The sequence below is a fragment of the Homalodisca vitripennis genome, chromosome 2 (assembly GCF_021130785.1).
Source record: "Homalodisca vitripennis isolate AUS2020 chromosome 2, UT_GWSS_2.1, whole genome shotgun sequence".
Classification (NCBI taxonomy): domain Eukaryota; kingdom Metazoa; phylum Arthropoda; class Insecta; order Hemiptera; family Cicadellidae; genus Homalodisca; species Homalodisca vitripennis.
In genome coordinates this window covers 99,897,845-99,921,884 of record NC_060208.1, presented here as the reverse complement: position 1 = coordinate 99,921,884, position 24,040 = coordinate 99,897,845, and the positions used below count along the sequence as shown (strand labels likewise).

Here is a 24,040-nt window from a genome sequence, read left to right as displayed (position 1 = left end):
TGTCACAGCTCACAGTCCGCTAACTGACCGGTCTTAGTCTAACAGTACAGTTGCAATCTACTGATCGAGAACTGTTTACACGGAGTTGCTGGACGCTAGCTTGTTCTGATTATTAAACTGTTATTGGACTGTTACGATTATTGGATTGCCATGACACTAGATTAGCGACCGTTGTAACAACTAGAAAGTTTGATTGCCGTGTTCGTTGAAGCGTTACCTCACCTCTATGACAAAAACTATGGCACAATATATTTTAATTTAGACCCCGAACCACTCTCAGTTATAAAAGAGTTACCGAAACATGATTTACTTGTCTAATTACGTTTTTTTTTTTTCACGTAAAGGAACATGAAGGATTCGCTCGGTTAATCGGTTGTTTGCTAATAAACGGTTAATCAACTGAAAGCAGGGTCAATATTTTGTTATGAACAGGTAATTAGAGATTTCATATGAACTAATAGGTTCGTATAGGTTCGATTTTATCAATTCGAGACTAGATATATAAAATAAAACAATGTAGACGTTTTCTGTTTCCACTAATCTTTGTTGAACTGAAGTATTCAGTGTGATATATTGTGCGTCTATATTTATTGTAGTTTGGAGACCACGACTCGTCACTGTAATAAAAGAGAATATTTCAAAATCATTATAAATATAAATCATAAATTTCTCTGAATATTTCATAGTAATAATTGAATTGTTAATATCGTATATGTAACTTAAAAGTTAGCGTGTTATTCTATTAAATCAAAATACGCTTCGTTTTGTATAAATCAAGGCTTTCAAAGTAGAGGCAGGAACAAGTTACAGGCAGAACTACCCGGGTTCGCAGTCCACAATTGTAGAGCTTTCTACATTGGAATACCAATCTTATGAGTCCCTATAATCTTGAAGATTTCGACATTCTAAACTAGTTCAATAAAATTAAGACGTAGATCTTATGAAATTCCAAACGAAAATATATTTTTTCTTATTTGTGATGATTGAAATTGCAGTGTTAAACTGTCGATGTCTAATACCTTTTGGTTTTTAGTGATTTATAAATCCTCGACAATTTACTAAAGTTTCAAGTCGATGGAATTGTATGGCAAACATGTTAACTAATTATTCTAATAGTTCTATAACTGTCGGAACAATTAGTGCAATACTTTTCGTGACTTGGTTGGATAATCGAAAACTAATCAGAGTTTCTTGTTGCAGAGGGGTGCGGCGGCATCAGGAGCTGTTTGAAGTGCGACACGCGCAACTCCAGCGACGTGAAGTGTGTCAAGTGCCGTCAGCTGATAGTCCTGGGTAGCCGACAGTGTGTGGAGTCTTGTCCGCCCGGATACTCGCAAGAGTGGAGCACACTCATCGACTACATGGGCAAAGTCTGCAGAGGTAAGTTACTCTTAGCTGATAGTCCTGGGTAGCCGACACTGTGTTGAGTCTTGTCCGCCCGGATACTCTCAAGAGTGGAGCACACTCATCGACTACATGGGCAGAGTCTGCAGAGGTAAGTTACTCTTAGCTGATAGTCCTGGGTAGCTGACAGTGTGTGGATTCTTATTCGCCCGGATAATCGCAAGAGTGGAGCACACTCATCGACTACATGGGCAGAGTCTGCAGAGGTAAGTTACTCTTAGCTGATAGTCCTGGGTAGCCGACAGTGTGTTGAGTCTTGTCCGCCCGGATACTCGCAAGAGTGGAGCACACTCATCGACTACATGGGCAAAGTCTGCAGAGGTAAGTTACTCTTAGCTGATAGTCCTGGGTAGCCGACAGTGTGTTGAGTCTTGTCCGCCTGGATACTCGCAAGAGTGGAGCACACTCATCGACTACATGGGCAAAGTCTGCAGAGGTAAGTTACTCTTAGCTGATAGTCCTGGGTAGCCGACAGTGTGTTGAGTCTTGTCCGCCCGGATACTCGCAAGAGTGGAGCACACTCATCGACTACATGGGCAAAGTCTGCAGAGGTAAGTTACTCTTAGCTGATAGTCCTGGGTAGCTGACAGTGTGTGGAGTCTTGTCCGCCCGGATACTCGCAAGAGTGGAGCACACTCATCGACTACATGGGCAAAGTCTGCAGAGGTAAGTTACTCTTAGCTGATAGTCCTGGGTAGGCGACAGTGTGTGGATTCTTATTCGCCCGGATACTCGCAAGAGTGGAGCACATTTTCTTATAGTTGCGCAGTCATTTTTTACTGTATAGTCCGTTCTCGTTCTGTCGATAAAAACAAGATCTTACGATTCTGTGCTTGACGTTGTGAACCAAAAAAAGATATAAATTGTCGTAGTCTGGATCACATATTCATAAAGGTGTTAGAGTGATTGAGTTTAGAAGACCCTTATACATTTCATGGAAGCAAAATTTTCGCTTATTCCACTCAAGGACATAATTAATTATGAAATTGCTTTTTCTGTCTAGTTAAATTACATGTTTCTATTAATATTCATAATCTACTTTTTTGTTCAGACATTCAACCATTTCTTCACACGTTTAGAATCAGCATGCGTGAGTGGTGGCTCTGAGTTTTCACAATTTGCTGTTTATTTTACATTTTTACATATGTCTGCTATCACGATAAACTTTTATTCTAGATCATTGGAGTTCCACGATCCCATGAGACTTTACGATTTGTTTTACTCTAACCAATTTCATCTTCTCTGCCATTAAGTATGTATTTCACCATATAGGCCATGGGTGTTTTGTGTTAATTCACTTGTTGTTGTAGTAGTTGAGCTAGGCCAGTTGGCGCCCGAACCTAAACTGCGGACACGCCTAACGATGTGGGTTAGAGAAAGTGGGGTCGGTGCTAGAACCATACCGACGCAGGGTCATCAGCATATCTGAGACATGACTGTTGTAACGTTCCAGTCGTGACAGTCGGCCGCTCTTGTTATCTTTATTGTTAGTTTTACAATAAACATCGGTCTACCTGGAGTGTCAGTCATTGCAGGCTCTAGAGGAATTATAATCTTGGGATTGTAAAGTTTATTCTGCTATATTTCGAGAGGTGTACAAAATGAAGTCAATATATACGACAATTTTTTCATCCAGTTCTACAGGTATGTTCTTTGTCAACTGGATGATAAATCTTATGCATAGATTGCTGTCTTCCAGTCCATTGATGTTCTTGCCGTGTAAGTTTAACATGTACTGAAAACGCATGAGTGAAAGCCGTACAATTTTCATACGAAAATAATGTTTACTTCAGCAATTTATGACGACTTATGTCGGAAGCAGAATTTAATACCAATTTTAATATCTAGTATCAACAAAAGAATGCATCATTTACTGTCTAGGTTCCTTACAAGATCCTAGTACACATCGCGATATGGTTGTACACATTCCGTTTGTAATTTAATGAGGTGTATCATGGCTAAGTAGTGCTCATACCAAAAAGGTCGAAGTTCAACTAAATTACACTATAATAATAATAATAATAATAATATCTGCATCCATTAAATCAATTCCAGTAAGGAGAGAAATATCTTGCCACCACATGTTCCACGCTCTGCAGCACTGACTAGAGAATTAAAAAAATGAAGTCGAATGAACGCTTGCTATTCATGAAGATGACCTACCTACACATCACATAAGTAAGTCATAATATAAATGAACAATGGACAGTAAAATGGTTACCAACTGATGAATCAGATTATATTCAAACATCCAACCGTATACACATTGAATATATCCAAGGATATTTTAGTTTATCTAGATAAAATTACTTTTTGATACAATTCTAAAAACTTAATTACTTATTCTTCCCGCCTTCAATATTTGGCGCTGAAAAGCATGTGTCAGTTCTTTCCGCATGTACTTTATATAAATTATTTTGTTATAGGTTTATCTAGAAGATAACGCTTTGATCTGTGGCTACATGGTAATATTCCCATCACTTGATTCATCGCCTTCTGTTGTGAAGGATATATGATATTGTTCACGAAGAATCTTGAAAGAGAACTAACAAACTCAGTGTTAAAATAGCTAAAACTCACCATTGCATATGTCGTTGATATTTAGACCACCTGTGCCGGTGTTTTTGTTTTTTTTCTACAGTGCTAAGTGTCTTCTAATTTGAAAGTAAATGCTCTATTTAACTGCCTCTACAAGTATGTTGATTATGTTGAAGAATTCGGTCTATCATGGTCGGTTGTTGCATTCGCCAATAGAAGTAAATTTGAAGTAAAATCTATTGTACTAATGTTGTATTGGATCCAAGTCAGATTGATACATGTCCTATTTGTCTCTAGGATACAGAGCGCATGATAATAATTTAAATGTTCTCATCGCTATCTAGCACACACTATTAACATTTGGCGAGACGGAAGCGAGATATCGACATCTACTACATCGTAAATTTATTGTACTAATGTTGTATTGGATCCAAGTCAGATTGATACATGTCCTATTTGTCTCTTGGATACAGAGCGCATGATAATAATTTAAATGTTCTCATCGCTATCTAGCACACACTATTAACATTTGGCGAGACGGAAGCGAGATATCGACATCTACTACATCGTAAATTTATTGTACTAATGTTGTATTGGATCCAAGTCAGATTGATACATGTCCTATTTGTCTCTAGGATACAGAGCGCATGATAACAATTTAAATGTTCTCATCGCTATCTAGCACACACTATTAACATTTGGCGAGACGGAAGCGAGATATCGACATCTACTACATCGTAAATTTATTGTACTAATGTTGTATTGGATCCAAGTCAGATTGATACATGTCCTATTTGTCTCTTGGATACAGAGCGCATGATAATAATTTAAATGTTCTCATCGCTATCTAGCACACACTATTAACATTTGGCGAGACGGAAGCGAGATATCGACATCTACTACATCGTAAATTTATTGTACTAATGTTGTATTGGATCCAAGTCAGATTGATACATGTCCTATTTGTCTCTAGGATACAGAGCGCATGATAATAATTTAAATGTTCTCATCGCTATCTAGCACACACTATTAACATTTGGCGAGACGGAAGCGAGATATCGACATCTACTACATCGTAAATTTATTGTACTAATGTTGTATTGGATCCAAGTCAGATTGATACATGTCCTATTTGTCTCTTGGATACAGAGCGCATGATAACAATTTAAATGTTCTCATCGCTATCTAGCACACACTATTAACATTTGGCGAGACGGAAGCGAGATATCGACATCTACTACATCGTAAATTTATTGTACTAATGTTGTATTGGATCCAAGTCAGATTGATACATGTCCTATTTGTCTCTTGGATACAGAGCGCATGATAATAATTTAAATGTTCTCATCGCTATCTAGCACACACTATTAACATTTGGCGAGACGGGGAAGCGAGATATCGACATCATCGATTTATCGATTGTACGAATTGGATTGGATCCAAGTCAGATTGATACATGTCCTATTTGTCTCTAAGGATACAGAGCGCATGATAATATTTAAATTTCTCATCGCTATCTAGCACACACTATTAACATTTGGCGAGACGGAAGCGAGATATCGACATCTACTACATCGTAAATTTATTGTACTAATGTTGTAGTGGATCCAAGTCAGGATTGAATACATGTCCTATTTGTCTCTAGGATACAGAGCGCATGATAATAATTTAAATGTTCTCATCGCTATCTAGCACACACTATTAACATTTGGCGAGACGGATAAGCGAGATATTCGACATCTACTACATCGTAAATTTATTGTACTAATGTTGTTTGTGGATCCAGTCAGATTGTGATACATGTCCTATTTGTGTCTTGGATACAGAGCGCATGATAATAATTTAAATGTTCTCATCGCTATCTAGAACACACTATTAACATTTGGCGAGACGGAAGCGAGATATCGACATCTACTACATCGTAAATTTATTGTACTAATGTTGTATTGGATCCAAGGCAGATTGGATACATGTCCTATTTGTCTCTCTTGGATACAGAGCGCATGATAACAATTTAAATGTTCTCATCGCTATCTAGCACACACTATTAACATTTGGCGAGACGGAAGCGAGATATCGACATCTACTACATCGTAAATTTATTGTACTAATGTTGTATTGGATCCAAGTCAGATTGAAACATGTCCTATTTGTCTCTAGGATACAGAGCGCATGATAATAATTTAAATGTTCTCATCGCTATCTAGCACACACTATTAACATTTGGCGAGACGGAAGCGAGATATCGACATCTACTACATCGTAAATTTATTGTACTAATGTTGTATTGGATTCCAAGTCAGATTGATACATGTCCTATTTGTCTCTAGGATACAGAGCGCATGATAATAATTTAAATGTTTTCATCGCTATCTAGCACACACTATTAACATTTGGCGAGACGGAAAGCGAGATATCGACATCTACTACATCGTAAATTTATTGTACTAATGTTGTATTGGATCCAAGTCAGATTGATACATGTCCTATTTGTCTCTTGGATACAGAGCGCATGATAATAATTTAAATGTTCTCATCGCTATCTAGCACACACTATTAACATTTGGCGAGACGGAAGCGAGATATCGACATCTACTACATCGTAAATTTATTGTACTAATGTTGTATTGGATCCAAATCAGATTGATATATTTAGTCCTATTTGTCTCTTGGATACACAGCGCATGATAATAATTTAAATGTTCTCATCGCTATCTAGCACACACTATTAACATTTGGCGAGACGACGGAAGCGAGATATCGACATCTACTACATCGTAAATTTTTATTGTACTAATGTTGTATTGGATCCAAGTCAGATTGATACATGTCCTATTTGTCTCTAGGATACAGAGCGCATGATAACAATTTAAATGTTCTCATCGCTATCTAGCACACACTATTAACATTTGGCGAGACGGATGCGAGATATCGACATCTACTACATCGTAAATTTATTGTACTAATGTTGTATTGGATCCAAGTCAGATTGATACATGTCCTATTTGTCTCTTGGATACAGAGCGCATGATAATAATTTAAATGTTCTCATCGCTATCTAGCACACACTATTAACATTTGGCGAGACGGAAGCGAGATATCGACATCTACTACATCGTAAATTTATTGTACTAATGTTGTATTGGATCCAAGTCAGATTGATACATGTCCTATTTGTCTCTAGGATACAGAGCGCATGATAATAATTTAAATGTTCTCATCGCTATCTAGCACACACTATTAACATTTGGCGAGACGGAAGCGAGATATCGACATCTACTACATCGTAAATTTATTGTACTAATGTTGTATTGGATCCAAGTCAGATTGATACATGTCCTATTTGTCTCTAGGATACAGAGCGCATGATAATAATTTAAATGTTCTCATCGCTATCTAGCACACACTATTAACATTTGGCGAGACGGAAGCGAGATATCGACATCTACTACATCGTAAATTTATTGTACTAATGTTGTATTGGATCCAAGTCAGATTGATACATGTCCTATTTGTCTCTTGGATACAGAGCGCATGATAATAATTTAAATGTTCTCATCTCGCTATCTAGCACACACTATTAACATTTGGCGAGACGGAAGCGAGATTTCGACATCTACTACATCGTAAATTTATTGTACTAATGTTGTATTGGATCCAAGTCAGATTGATACATGTCCTATTTGTCTCTAGGATACAGAGCGCATGATAACAATTTTAAATGTTCTCATCGCTATCTAGCACACACTATTAACATTTGGCGAGACGGAAGCGAGATATCGACATCTACTACATCGTAAATTTATTGTACTAATGTTGTATTGGATCCAAGTCAGATTGATACATGTCCTATTTGTCTCTTGGATACAGAGCGCATGATAATAATTTAAATGTTCTCATCGCTATCTAGCACACACTATTAACATTTGGCGAGACGGAAGCGAGATATCGACATCTACTACATCGTAAATTTATTGTACTAATGTTGTATTGGATCCAAGTCAGATTGATACATGTCCTATTTGTCTCTAGGATACAGAGCGCATGATAATAATTTAAATGTTCTCATCGCTATCTAGCACACACTATTAACATTTGGCGAGACGGAAGCGAGATATCGACATCTACTACATCGTAAATTTATTGTACTAATGTTGTATTGGATCCAAGTCAGATTGATACATGTCCTATTTGTCTCTTGGATACAGAGCGCATGATAACAATTTAAATGTTCTCATCGCTATCTAGCACACACTATTAACATTTGGCGAGACGGAAGCGAGATATCGACATCTACTACATCGTAAATTTATTGTACTAATGTTGTATTGGATCCAAGTCAGATTGATACATGTCCTATTTGTCTCTTGGATACAGAGCGCATGATAACAATTTAAATGTTCTCATCGCTATCTAGCACACACTATTAACATTTGGCGAGACGGAAGCGAGATATCGACATCTACTACATCGTAAATTTATTGTACTAATGTTGTATTGGATCCAAGTCAGATTGATACATGTCCTATTTGTCTCTAGGATACAGAGCGCATGATAATAATTTAAATGTTCTCATCGCTATCTAGCACACACTATTAACATTTGGCGAGACGGAAGCGAGATATCGACATCTACTACATCGTAAATTTCAATCGCTTCGTGTGCCATCTGGATGAGCCCACCGAGACTGGCCTCCCGCTGAGGCAATAAAACTGCTCGAATAGCTGATGACGTAATTTAGCAACAATTAACTTATCATCTGAGCACAGATTTCGAGTTCAGAGGCCAGCTGATTATCAATTCTGTTATTAGACAGCCAATCATTGCGCTTTCCGCTCCCTCGCCTACACCAACCGTTGCTGACGGTTTCAGGTTTATGTTCGACTAGAGTTCGCTCTCACCAAACAGAACGAAGCATAATGTTGTTTCTGTAGTCGTACGTAATATTGTCTTGTAATTTAATAACGTTGTATTGAACGCATTTGTTCATTATTCATTATACGCTAATGTATCGTAATTGTTTTAAACAAAGTCAGGCGTTGCTCTCTTTTTAGGTGGTTTATACTACTTTAACTGTGGAAATTTACTTTATTCCGATATTTATTGACGACAATATTACAGTAACCATGTTATGAGAAATAGATAAACACGCCTCTTATGCAATTGTTTGCTTTAAAATGCATGTTTGTTGTTTATAACCACGTGATTGTATATAATACGTTTAAAAAACAAAAGATTTCATGAAGATTGTAATACTTTACTATTTTAGATGATGTATAGTAAATTCATGGGGCAAGGAATCATGTGTTGGGCGAATCCTTTAAGTGTTGTAACGAGTAATTATCTCAAATACTATATCTGTCCAAAGATTTAAAATGCTGATATAAATTGAACTTTTAGACGTTTTCGCTAATCCTTCGTATGGTTTTGAAACTGTTAGGCCTTCATCTCTTTCAAACAAACATTGTTTGTCTAAACAGGGTGTTTAATTTTAAATCATTGTAAATTTCTGTTGTGTGTAGTAAGTGTAAAATACAATATACGTGTTTCTGCAGTTATCTAGAGCCATACATATTGTTATACCTGAATCTAACATTTTCGCCCGCGCACAAATTTAAGAACGCCTTGTGACACCCATTTTAAATTTGTACATTATTACAAATGTTGTTGGAATCATAACTAAATTCGGACAAGTTGACTATTTGTGTCCAAATATGTATAATTTAGGCGCTTTAAAATGTTTCTCTGTTATATCTAACTTTGTTTGATTTATAATGGTTGACTATTTTTATTTTAAAAGTAACGCCAAGTTCCTATTCATATTTATTAATATGTAAGCTGGTGCTATACAATTTCTAAATTTTTAACTATTTAACAAGTATGTGCGCGGCATATTTAAGTAGTACGCTGCACGGCCTTATTGTGTCTTACACTAAATCCTTGTATATGTTTTTATCATTACATTATTGTCAATGCACTACATGTATCATTATGATATACATCTTTAATAATAATGCGTTATTAAATACGTGTGTTTCATGTACAAAGCGCTGCTCTGATTACAGAAGTTTAATAAATACAATTTTATCATGCACCGAATTATTACCTTCTAAGGGCTTTAAATGATGAATCACAGGCTTTACAGCGCATACCATTTGAATTACACGCTGACAATCCTTCTTTCATTATAACGTTTTAAAACTGCTGTACTTTGATAAGAGTAGCACAACAATAAACAAACATCAAATGCCTACAATTGGTTAAGTCGTGTAGTAGGTTCCAAACAAAATAAATGTGAAACAATCGAAATTTCCAACCCATTTAAATATACACTTTAGAACTATCGAACAGGCGAGCGATCGGAATTTAGTTTAGTTTTTACCAAAATTTATTGTTGTAAAAATAGGCACGACAAGATATTGATATTGAGCCTGTGGCAGAGAGTGTCAATCATCCTCTTCAGGATTATCATCCTCTCAGTTTGGATGATCTTTTAACTAAAAATAATTGTGTAGTGTGTTTAAAAACGTGTACGAGCATCGAACACTAACTTGAAACAACGTTCAACTTGGAACAGGAATATATTGTGCACGCACCCTAAATAAAATGTGTTTTTCAAATTCACGTCTTCTCCCTCTCCCTCTTTTCAAATGGACGGTATTGTCTACAACACCCCTGACTTGTCGATCCACGGATGGATTTTTATCGCGGTAAAGTTGGCACCACAATAGCGGACACAGTAATACAATATTCATGTAACAGCAGGTGGCACCACTGACGCGTGCCTCCCCTCCCGGAAGTAGCATACGATAAAGGATTAAGCCGTCAAGGGGGTCGAATCTGATACACATCAAGCGTACCTAATTTACGAGGAGGGGTGGTTTAAAGGGAGACAGTATTTTCAAGTTCAAAGTTTCTCTTCTGTTAACACTATTATAATAATATGCTTTCTAACCAAGACTAATTAGATACTGTGCCCGGTTTCTCGATTGAATTTCCAAAAAGTGTTAATTATTTAAACTAACTGATTACAAGTTTGTAAAATAAAAAAATGTGCGATTATTTTCTCATTGTTGTTATTACTTAACCTCTTTGTAAGTTATTCAACTTTTTCTCGTGCATATACCATCGCTATACCCTCATAAATGAGTGAATACAATGAAAATATTCCGTTTCTACCCACACTATACAGCTGATCAGGAGAATGTTATGAAGTAGGTCAAGTTTGCACTACAGGTGGTGCAGTCACCAGACACATAACTATTTATCCCGTTTCTCTACTAAATGTAAAACCTTGCTTGCATAAAACAAATTACCGACTACTACCAACCAGCTACAGACAGCTGTAGCCTGAAGCAGGGCCTTTATTAGTTTGGCTCACGAAATGTGATATAGTAATATAGTAGTTATAATATCGGCGTGTAACATTCATGGTTCATGTTGACTTGTACAATAAGCCGAAATGCTCGTAATTTGCGTAATAATATGTTTGAAAACTTGCAGAATTTTAGGTTTTTAGTTATTTATGTAGGTGCTTAACATTAGAATGTTATATAGGACAGGTAGTAATTAGAAAGATTACTAGATTGTGCGGAAAACAGCTTTCACTTTTTACGTACTTGCAATAATAAGGCTCTATCATGTTGTACACCAACATGTGTCAGTTGTACTACCGTTGCGTATTATCATACGTTAAATCACCACATATTAAATCGTTAAACTACTTATTATGTAGTGACTTTCATTGTCTGAACTTTGGGTCCTATCTTCTGTTGGCTAGAATCCCGGCTGTGACAGTATTACTTTATATCAGTAAGTCGGTTTGTTGACCTTGAACTGCACCCACTCCCCCTCATCAACAAAACCATCCTTTTGGATCACATGCTCACACTCACACATGCCTGTGGCATACATGGACAAAATAAGATTAAAACATAAGAAAATTGGTAATAAAAGGTTTGTGAAGGGATATTTCTGGTGAGCATGTTGGTACTATTCAGCACAGTATGTAAATTTTCGCGTCAGCAGGTGGCAGCAATGGCATCGCCCTCAGCCTCAGGCTGTTTTAACATAATCAGGGCTGTCAAGTCGGATTGTTGTTTAAAAGGGGGCGATCCGAGTTCAGGTAATCGCTGCAGGGGTGGGCTGGCCCGGGGTTGTAGATGTAGTTTAAATTAATCAATAATGAACCAATTTCACTCAGATCATGCCCAGTATATAATTTAGTGCTTTTGTTAGCCTTATTATTACTTCGACATGTATTATAAATAGCCGAGTATAATACTGCTCAGAATGTTGCCAAGATATATATTTCTAAATCAAGTAATTTTTGCAAAGGATAATTTTTATTATTATTATTAGGAATGTTTATTGCTACACCGTAAAATACACTGGTTTTGGCTGCCGGGGTGGTAAAAATAACAGGAATTAAATATAATGAATTATAACAAATTGTACGATCACCAATCGTAATAAAACTGTATTATTCGAGTAGGATATTTGCGACTTAGGTCAAATGCAGACGTAGTAAAAAAGTTCAAAGTCCAGGAAGAATACCCGATCCTGGATGTACAAGAATTTTGCTGATTCGATGGGAGGGGAAAATACTGAAATGCTCACGGGCCTCAAAGGACCAGTTGCAGCCTTGCGCTAGTAACCCGCGCTCTTGTTGACTTGATTGCTTATTTGTTATCGTACACGGGGGAATGGGGGGAATTTTCCTGTTGTCATCAATGAAGTTAGGGGAACCATGGACATCCTGTCGGGGACACAGTATCCCCTGGGTCTAAGGGAATTGGTAGGGGATCTCCGTACTCAACGTAAATCGCTTTACTGTAGCTATATTATTTCTATATTATATACAAGGTATATAGTTCGCCAAACTACGTGTCACGAAACGGGCCTCGCTAAAGTCACTTTCAAAATTTCATATCTGTAGCTTATTTCATTTTCGAGACGACCTGACAGATATACTGACATATAATCGTACGGAAAAGAACTGTGGAGGAGATCAGATTGAAAATCTTAAACCATAATGATAATTATATAATAATGAAGCTTCATTAAACATTTCAGATCTTTAAATCATTTCTTTTTTGATATATCCTACGGACATATACGAGACAGAAATAAATTTCTCAAGTCTCTTGATTCTCATATACGATATATTAAAAAATCAGTAACAATTAAAGAATTAAAACATAATGGCAAAATAAAAATGATGTTTTGTTTCCAAATGTTGATGACCAGTGTTAATAATCGCCGGAGTTTACAGCACATTTTTACGAAGATGATAATTTTATCGATTATTTCTTTGTCAATAGCGTTAAAAGAACTAGTTTCCTTGACATTGAAATAAACATGACATTCATTTAACAAGCTTGGAAACAATTATCCAAAATTTTGCAAACTGAATTGGAACTATTATTGTCTGGCAATAATATGTTATGTAAAAAATTATGTTGCATCTTAAATTGCAGGTTTTAAATATTCGTGTTAATATTTTTTTTATTTTCATGAGTAACAACAATATACATTGCCACTTAGAAAATCAGTAACTACATCACAATGTGACATTTTTTAAATTATCTCAAATTGGCGGAGCTAATAAACTGTTTAGTATTAACTTCTAACAAATAATTCCGGGCAGACGATGGACAAAAGTGAGGTACAAATTAAGGTTAAAGTAACTTTTCAACTTTCTGTTTATTTTAAATTCGTAAATTAATAGTATTTTGAAAGTATTTCAAGAACACCAATGCTCTGTCGTGGTGACAGTAACGTAGGTGGACTTTACATAGTTCACGAAAAGGCGAGAATTTGTCCGGCAATTAGATCGAGTTGGCAGTGACCCGTGAAAGAAGGCGATATAAAGAAGAAGAAGCGTTGTCTGGCGGAGATGGCGGGAACCAGTCCGTCCACACTCGGCCTTCACAATGGGATTCTGCTCTATGCCCTAGACTTCCACGCCTTCTGGAATGGAATGTGCCAGAGGATCCGCGAGGTAAAGTGGTGGGCAATGAAATACGGACCTCGATACTGAAACTTCACACATATATTTGTGACCACTACTCTGGTGATATTTTACTAGCTGAATGATAAGAACTGCGACAGTTAAAACAACATTACATAATCTGTCAACAATAATTTATCATAATATGTATATTACAAAAATAAACAGGTAATAAAAAATTATGTCAATAATTAATCGTTTATCTCGGAAAATATTGATTTTCCAAAACAACATCCATTTCTGATACTAAATACTACAATAATTATGTTATATAATAATTATTCGAAGTTTAAAACGCTATTCAGTGAAAGTGTAATATTGACAGTTGCGAATGATTTCACCGTTCACCTTTTTAGTTCGCTGTTCACGGGCTAATAGTTTAAAATATTAAGCTGAACAGATTTTACTAGTCAACGTTGTCACTGGTAAATTAAAATTGCACGTTACTTATATTTCACTAGAACTGTTTTCACTGATCACAGAATGAACACATAGGACGCTGCTTCCAGTCGAGATCCTAATGTTCCGGTAACGGGGAAATAATTTATTTGCATACTTTTGATAATGACGTGAGTATTAAATAGAATTTGATTCCACACAGTGTTTGAAGCTCAAAATAATTTCTAGCAAATGATACATTGTTATTGATTACTTCCACTCAACACTACACACGATGTTGAGTGGTAGAGAGAACTTGATATCCCCAACTCCATCTCTTTAATAAATTCTTTATTAAATTTCAACTTTAATGTAGTGACCTGAGATTGCTGCAATCTGAGCATCGGGCGAGACCACGAGTCGAGACTTCTGTAATTTAAATGCGTGTAAAAGTAGTCCTAATTTAGACTCGTCCATTTATCGCACTATTCTCATATAAGACAAGTTATACTGTATACATACTGTTATCTCTTGTGCTAAACACGACGGACACAAAGTGCTTACTTCCATTGCGTAAATGTCAATGATGAAAGCCGAACTGCCTTGATTTTACTATTTTTTAAATAAAGATTTGTAATTATGTAAAAGAATTGCAACATTATAAATAACATGTTAGACTTCTAATTCAGCGCTTCTTAATTTACAAAAAAGTAACAATTAATACTAAACTAACACTAACAAAGTGTTATATTTTCAGTTTGCATTTTGAATGGGCAGATAACCCAATATATGATATTGTATTGCCCTACCAAACGTATTATTTGTAAAACCCATTTGTGCAACAGGTTACACGAATGGACGGCACATGATGGAGCCGTTAGCGAGAAAACTGCATGAAAGTGCCGTTTTGTAAACCGCAACAATGAACGGCCTTCAACTATCGGTCCGTTTTGCTTCGAACAAAGTAGTTTTATGGATCGTTATACCGGTTGTTAATTATTATCTTGTTTATTGTTTGTTTTGAAAAGCGGAACAAGAAATGGGTCACAAATTATTCGTGCTACAACTCCCGTTATTGCCAAACGTGTTCGTTTCTTAAGGTGTTTACTGCTTATCCTTCAAAAGTTGATAAATATTTAATATCACTGTTATTACTTCATGATTACATTTATTAATTCATGATTTACAGCTATTGTTTTAATGCGGTTTAAAGTCAGTTGGTAATAAACGTACAGTGGCAACGATGGGTGGGTGCCCTATTCGCTGTGCAACGAGTGTAACCAGGAGGTTACAGTTCAATTTTACAGGTTCATCATGAACAGGAGGTTACAGGTTCATCAGTTCAATTTTACCCTTAAACATTCATGTGATTATTATCTTATACTAATCTTAAATTATAATAGTCACGACAATTCTATAAATGAAACTATAAAGTGTATATTAATATTATCCTAAACACGACATTCTTCTTAGTCGTGCCCTTTTGTGGTGGCCAGACTGGATCCTGTCACCCTCGTGTACAAACAGAATAAGGTATTTAAATTCCGTTACGTCCGAAGCTTTCATTATTCGACAAGAAAAACGGGTACATACTACCGAGAAGACTTGGCTCCAGAAATAATTGCCGGAACCTAATGAATATTCCTTGACCGTCGCCTATTGAGTTGGGAGTTATGAAACGAAAAACAATCGCGGCCCATTTAGAACGGTCACGAGCGACTTGTCCAGCCCAGTATTACTACTGCCCAGGGCGTGCGCGGTGAGTTGGTCGTGATGGCGTGGGCGGCCCTACTGTCCGGACGATCGTTTAATTACAGCGGGGTTATGGAGCATTGTGGGGAATAAAAGCGAGCCCAGCGTCGAGCCTTGCGGCGTACCACACCACAACCCCTCCCCGTCTTCACTCCATTCTCGTCTACTGCCCGAAGCAATAGAAGTAGTTGTATAGCCCTCTTTGGTCTACATTCCATAGGTTATTAAGGACTGTTGATAATCTTCCCTGGGGGAAGGTCAATCAAAACATCTGAAGTCTGGATGCTTTGACTAAAACCCTTATTGAACTTTTCCTGTTGTGTCGTCTCAGAGATTACTCCTACAGTTAAAGACTACAAAACTTGATTTCATACATATTTTGACTTTGGTCAGAACCAAAATAAAACAGAACAACAATAGGATAACAGTATTTATTGGGATTTACAAATTTATTTAACTGAAATTAGATACTATGGCCAATAGGTGTACGCGTGTTATAAGATACTGGGTAATACACAAACAAAAGTATATCCGAAAACATGCTTTAACACTGAAACTTGTGCAATGCAGTGCTGTATTTGAATTTATTTTATATCAGTGAATTCGAATGCCACTGGAATACAGTTAATAAACACCTATGGAGCCTTAGCTTACTGCTGTGGACAGGCGGGAAGACCGCGGGAAGTGAAGTCCAGCCAATTATCAACTGGACTGATAAACTATCAGTTATCACACAACTGATAGTCGTCGTAATCAGCGGCCTGATGCAACTGATGACCAATTAATTGCTTCCAGGGAGTGAGTACGTAATGGCTGTTAAAGCATTTCTCATTACGATAATCTAATCTGGAAAAACTGGGTTTCTCTTCTTGATTTGCAATTTTGATCAGCAGATTTAGTACATTATTTACTTGCAGTACAAGAAAATATTTAATCATATGGTTAAAACTACTAAATTATCATTCCTATATAATTAACCGATCTCAAAATATGGTCTGAAAGTATACGGCAAGGTATGAAAATATGTAAATGTAAATGAAACATGTACTATGTGAAAATGTATTAATTGATTATATATTAGTATTTTTATCCAACTTATAACTTCACTATTATAGTAGCAAAAATAAAAAGAATAGTTCTACTTTGTAGTGGCTTGCAGTGGAATTCAACTTTAGAATTAATTATAAACTGAACCATATTAGAATCAATTCAGATCTACTGTATGTTATTTTGATATATTAAACCGTTTTGTTTATACCAATGACAAATTTTTAAAACCCTGTAACTTACCGTGGACAACTATATAACCCTATTCTTGAAACCTAATACTATGTTCCAAAGTACATAATATACTCATTGTTTAAACGTGTAGGAAAGAGATTCTTTGAAACAAGATAGGCATTGTAAGATCTTACTGTTCTACCCAAAATCAACCTTTACCTTATTTCTATGATATTTAACTGACTTTAGTAATCTTAGGGGCATTAAAGAAGCGCCAAGTTTCCCCTTACAATATCTTAGAATAATTTACCATGTCTTTTTATAAGTTTGGGTGAATTTCTACATTTCATACTAACTGTTTAAGAACAATCGTTCCATCATCAGGCGGTTAAAAAGTTAAATGTGCTCAACTTGGGGTTATCAAAGTTAAAAAATTATATGTGTTATTATTATACAAGGTAGAGTACAATACTTTAGTTATTTACACAGTTCTGGGGCTGTAGATAATGGATTTTGTTGTTTCTTACTTTAGAAGGGGCACGTGGAAGATGTTGCAGAAACGCTTTGAGAAAAAGTCCTTGAACCTGTTCTGTGCCGTGTTCCAGAGAGCCTGTTCCTGGGAGGTATCGCGCTGTCGGGGCAGACCCTGGCCGTGGTGGTGGGGTCTCTGGCGGGAGCTGTCATATGCCTGGCACTGGTACTGACGGCTGGGGTCTGTGTCAAGTATCGCCGCTACCGCACTCTCCGCGAGAAAGCCAGGCAAAGTCCCAGTCTCGGACATCTCACAGGCACTCAGAGGAGTCAAGGTAATGTACAGAACAATCATTGTATTTTCAACCCTAAGCAGCCATAGCTCTTTTAATCGAAAATCCCTATAACGTTTCGGCAAAACTGGGTGAAAAATGTTTATGTACATTGTATTTTTAACACAAAATATACTGATAAGAACTGACCGATAAGAAAAGTCATACTCTTATAGACGGTTCTCGTAAATAGATAGGCTATAATGAGTCTGAAGTTATTAACACTTTAAAAAGATATATATGCACATAATATTTACATGAACATAATACGTTATAAAAATCATACAAAGATTTTGTAGGGATATATACGCTTGATAACCTCCTCTGTAACAACCAAGCTGTGGAGTAATGCTGTAAGAGACAACTAAAACTATGAGACGAAGTTAGAAGTAGCCTACATGGTCCATGTTTTTACATTTTACCTGAAGCTCTAGAACAGTCTTTCCGCAGGTGTTTTATATATTATAAATTTGATTTAAAAACCAGGAGACGAAGAAAATCAGATTTGAAACAATTATTAGGTAAATGTTGTACATAAAATCAGCCTATTGCGAATGTCCTCATGATAGCACTTACCGAACATTTCTGCATAACTTCACCGAACATGATCCCCAAAACTCTAACCACCCCCGTATGCTATATACAGTATGACGCGGCTTGTGGAACCGATAACTACGAGTATATAATAAAGGTTCATCGTGCAAACTTTATACACAGTTTCGTTTAAATGTTTTTAAATCTACAACTCCGCTAGTTATGAACCTGAGAAAATACCATATTATGTGTTCTGGAATACTTCCATAACACATCCAAAACATTTTGTAATTAACAATTTCTTTCTGTTTTTAAGGGTTCAGAAATATTTATTATATCTAAATTTCATCAGAGTTTAACTTAATTGATAGAGGTCCCGAACGGGCTTAGCCTCGGAAATCCTATTATTTTCTATAGAAATTTAATAAAAAAACTTGTTTTGTTTTAAACCCATTAATAAGTAATAACGGTTTTTCGTAATGTTGATAAATATAATTTAAATTTACTGTTGAACGGGTTTAGGTGTCCTTCAATAAATCTGGCAAGACGACTAGTACAGTATAGTTTTAACAGTCGTGTTAATGTTAATATAATCAATTGTAAATGGGTATCGTACTTAAAGAAGTCAATACATTCTACTTGTAATTATACTCTTTATGAACCACAGAATTTATTTGAGCCAATGAGGGTCAACAGATGAGGTAACTACTGAATAAATTGTCGTTGAGGACTAAGGACGGCGAACTCGCTAGATATGTTGAGGCTGTTGAGGAAAAAGAATGGAGAATCCAATGAACTTCATTGGAGCCATTAAAGGCGAAAAATGTAGTATACAAAAAATTATTATCATTGAGAGTATAGTTAGAAAGAAGTATAGAATTAAGTGAAGATATTTCGGCTACATTGTGCTGATAGTTGTAGATCTTCGCCAAAGTGTAGGGAGATACGGTTGCGGCTTTCTAACCGAGATATCGCGGGTAGTAAAAACATGAAGGATCCATTGGAATCTATTGGAAAAACTGAGAGCCGACGTAACAGTCACAATTGTAGAGCAGTGTAGGGAGAAGAATTAGGCGTGCACTGGAATATATTCGAGTTATTACAGCGATGGAAGAGGAAGTAGGTGTAAAATACATAACCGATGCTCCAGCTTTCTGAGTTGCTCAACTTCCAGGAATCAATGGCTGAGAGGCTGTTGACGGAGTAATGTAATGGCAACGTAACGACTTGGTGCGGAACATTTCCTCTCTCTCCTTGCCTCACTCCTACATTCCGTAGCAATCAGTCACTACGTCTGCCCGTGCTTTCAATTCTGATATCGTACTATTTTGGTTTTTATTTTAATTTCGTATTATTATTCATCGTATTATTAAATACTCGTGGTTGGATGTTATATACAATTAAAACATCCTTGAACTGGTAATAGACACTATAATGTTGATCTGACAAGCAGTGTTTTGACAGTTCATATACAGCAGTACATAAATCAACACTACCACCACTATTTATATGCCATTTCAAATAGAACGAATTGATGATTTCAATTATGAAATTTGTTTCTTGTTTTGGCAACAGTGATGTCACAGTGACGTAATTAAACTTCCCAGAAAGATCGTCTTCATCACATCTAGCCATTTTGAAAATTAGTGATATATCATGGGCATGGTTTATAGCTTCTTATACCTTTCTTTTAGGCTATACTATGCTAAATTTGAAAATGTTTAATGTAAAAATTATATATTATGTAATATATATAGTGTTTCTTTAAGAGCACCTGGATACCATTATATATTTCTGAAACTAGATAAAATGAAGAATAAATTGGCTATCTCAGATTCTAATATTTACAATATTATCACACTTTGTCAGGGGCAGTCTCACCATTAAAAACAAAATTAGTGTAGTCTTTTAATATGATCTATGCATAGGTTTATAGTTTATTTTACAAATGTTTAAAGTATGGGTACAAAATACTAAAAAATGTGAAGAAAAACCATTCCCACCAAAAACTTTCTTACTGCCATCTAAAGAAAAAATTACTGCCCATTTGGAGGGTTTAGAGTTGATTTTTAATTATGAAGTTCTCTCTTTCAACTAACCTCAAAAAAGTATTATTTATAATTAACAAAATTAATGGATACTTTTTACAGACAAATTAGTGATACATAATAATTACTATAAATTTGGGATTGCTCTGTATTTTCAGTGAACTTTCGATTAATTATTAGCCACATTTTGTTTGTAGGGGCAAGGTTGCAGGTTCTGACATATTCGATTCTCGGGTAAGAACTACCTTAGCCAGGAAAAAATTTTGGGGAGCCCTTGTTCTCGGGAAGTAGTATTTTCAAATGGGTTTGGAATGTTTTCCCATATCTCGAGAATGAAATAAGATAAACAAAGACTTTGGCAAAATGATAAATTAGCTTAACAATTTGATGCAAAATTCTATGTCACAACATATTTACGATAAAAATTATGAATTTTTTAAAGTTTAATAAACTCTATTACTTAGTTTATTTATTTATTATTATTAAACCTGACATTTATTTCAGTAATTAAAGGGAGTAAAGGCAGTTCTGTACTAAACAGGAACAACAAAGGGACTGTGAAGGGAACTGTGTCTATTTAGGGTAGGGGGTGGGCAGGATGCTCAGAGTGGGTCAGCTTTTGCATGTGGGTTGGTTTGTTATTACCATGGAGGACTTTTATGTATACATAGAATCTTTTTTTAGAGGGGGGGACAACAGCAATGGGATCACTAGGCAGGTAGCAGTAGTACTGGATGCGCTCAGTACAGATGGGTGTCGTCATGCAGTTGGACTAGACGTAAGCCGAAACTCTTTGCTTTGTTGCTTTACTAAATATTTGTATGTATTTATGAATGAAACCAGTTCTCTAACATGGTTATTGTACATTCTGCCTATAGATAGCGACGACAGTGAGAGACCAGAGTTCTTGAAGCATCTCTCCTCGCTACGCAGTGACGCTCCGGTGTTCCTAGCGATGCTGAACGAGACAAGACGACAGGTCAGGGAGCTGCGGCGGCCCAACAGACAAGATTCCACCATTCAGGCTTACAAGTTGGTAACACTTGGTTAACCGTGGGAAATCCATTTGGTTAGGGGAAGATGTTTGGCTGAAAACCTTTCCCCCAACCTCTTATCCTTGTTTGCTTTGACTTGTTTATTTACCTGGCTAATTTCCTATAATCTCTTCACCTTCAATCTTTTCCCTCAATCCTGTACTTCTCTACACCCTAACAAACTTCTCTCCCCTTACTATTGCTTCCTTGCACTAATGATCATCTTTACACTAGTGATTATCCTGTTTTAAATTTCTCTTTCAAAGCTTATCCACTCTTCCTTATATTCTTTATTCCACCCATTCTGGATTCTATTCAAAACGAGAAATTTCCCCTAAAACATTATCATTTCATATTAACCCTCTTGATACCCTCTCATTTCAACCTCCACCAAAATTAGCGTGGCTGACAACAAATGTCTTTCTTAGGAAAAATTAATTTCAAGGAAAACCAGGTTACGTGCTTATACAGTGCAGATTAGCTTTCGCCTTCTAGAATATAACTAAATGGCTGCTGCTGATTTTGCTTGTTATACCTGCTGCAGTGAACAAAGTCTGCCTTATGTTTTACTACCTTTCGAGGAATCCCCCCCCTCTCTCTCTCAAATAAAAAATCTATGAAAATACCTATAAAGCTACACACACTTACACTGATAAGGTAAAGCCTTATGACATTCACCTCTTCTACCAAATTTTGCTGATGAATTTACTCACTCCCTGTAACAAGTTACCATTTTGACAGTATGATCTCTCCCATACTGATGGGAGAGAAAGATGAACCTCATTCATTTATGAACCACCTCTGATCTGTTGCCATTATTTATATTATACCATAGTCCAAGGATTTGCCATTTGTATTATATACAGATAAATAATGAATGCAGGTATAAATAGCCAATCTACTTAAAAACCAGTGCCAATGTATGGAATATTTGTAAGACCCATGTACTGTCAATTTATTAGTTCAGGTAAACCCAGTGGACTTGATAATGGGTTAAAGAACATATGCACTCACAACAGTACCACTGGTTAAAAATAGAATTTATTATTTTTGTTTTATTTCAACATTATCTTTTTAATATTAAAATAATATGCATCTTATATTTTAGACTTATGAGACCAATGTTATAACTCAATATCAAATTCTTCTAGTCCACACCTTGTCGGAACAGTGCTTACAAAGTTAAATTCTTGAAATACTTTGATTTTGACGTGGAGAGCATTTTTCACTCAATAGATGTTAAATGGGTGACTAATTTATAATTGTATAATCAAAGTCTTGATGCAGTGTAAATCAGAAGACTGAAGTTAAATATAGTGGTTATCTTTTTGGGTATTTTATATTGAATTTAATACACAGTATTTAACATTTGCTACATTTCTGTCACTATATTAGAATCTGTCTCTGTGTAGTTACTGAGGTGACAGAGATTCCTTAGCTTACCAGTGATATTAGAATGTTGTTTTCAGATAGAAATTTTCACAATTTGGATTCTCTGCAAATATTGTACTACAGTACAAATGTTTATGTAACAAATTTAGTTACAGAGTATTATCTGTTCCAGGCCAGTCCTGAAGGATCTGTCCAGGATTCTAATCCTGCTCAACAGGCGGGAGGAGAGACTGGGACCCCCTCCTCCGGACTGGGAGACACTATTGGCCTGGGGGGAAAGAGTACTAAGGAGATACAAGAAACACAATCCGAACCAGGTAACTGTTCACTACATTGCCATTGTTATTCCATACCTTCAAAAATACTCTGGCTGAGAGATCATAGCTAGGTTTTTAATATTAAAATATATTAATATAGGTTGGTAGTAGAAAATAAACAAGAATTTAATACATTTAGTTTTAATTCATATGTTTTATTGAATTGACTTTTTTAGTTACATATTGATAGTTATATTTATATAGTTAGTGATAAAAATGTACATAAATTTATAAGTGGTATTAATTTTAATATGTATAGGTTACATTTTCATTGAAACATGTTTATAAAATTGCCTGTTAGCAAATTGTCTTGTATGCTCAGCTTCACGTCATTGTATGCTCTGGAACTTTCACACTTATTCTGTAATACAGAAAATTACATAATTTGTTAGGGAACTAATATGTATTAGTGCACGTTATAGTGAACAAATAAAAATTTGTATTTTTGCATACCATCCATTCCATTTACAATTTATACTATCATAATTCTTTGGCTATGCTTTTCTTTAATTTTAATTAGGAAAAAACATGTTCTCTCCTCAAATCATCCAGATAGGGTAATACATTTTATTATTTTAACAAATAAAAACAGTAAATAAGATAATTT

At 35.9% G+C, this 24,040-nt stretch overlaps 1 protein-coding gene across 3 annotated transcripts in view; it reads left to right on the top strand.

Annotated features, from left to right (window-relative positions):
* LOC124354433 overlaps positions 1-24,040 on the top strand; it is a 103,975-nt gene that overhangs the window by 72,925 nt on the left and 7,010 nt on the right. The window contains exons 2-5 of one of the 3 annotated variants that reach the window (XM_046804878.1): positions 1,201-1,380; positions 17,911-18,111; positions 21,569-21,722; positions 23,289-23,433. In XM_046804878.1, coding sequence (XP_046660834.1) covers positions 1,201-1,380; positions 17,911-18,111; positions 21,569-21,722; positions 23,289-23,433 — 680 coding nt within the window. Of the gene's footprint in view, positions 1-1,200; positions 1,381-1,560; positions 1,611-1,674; positions 2,071-17,910; positions 18,112-21,568; positions 21,723-23,288; positions 23,434-24,040 lie in introns of those variants that run through there. The other 2 variants (XM_046804880.1, XM_046804879.1) reach the window with 2 other exon arrangements.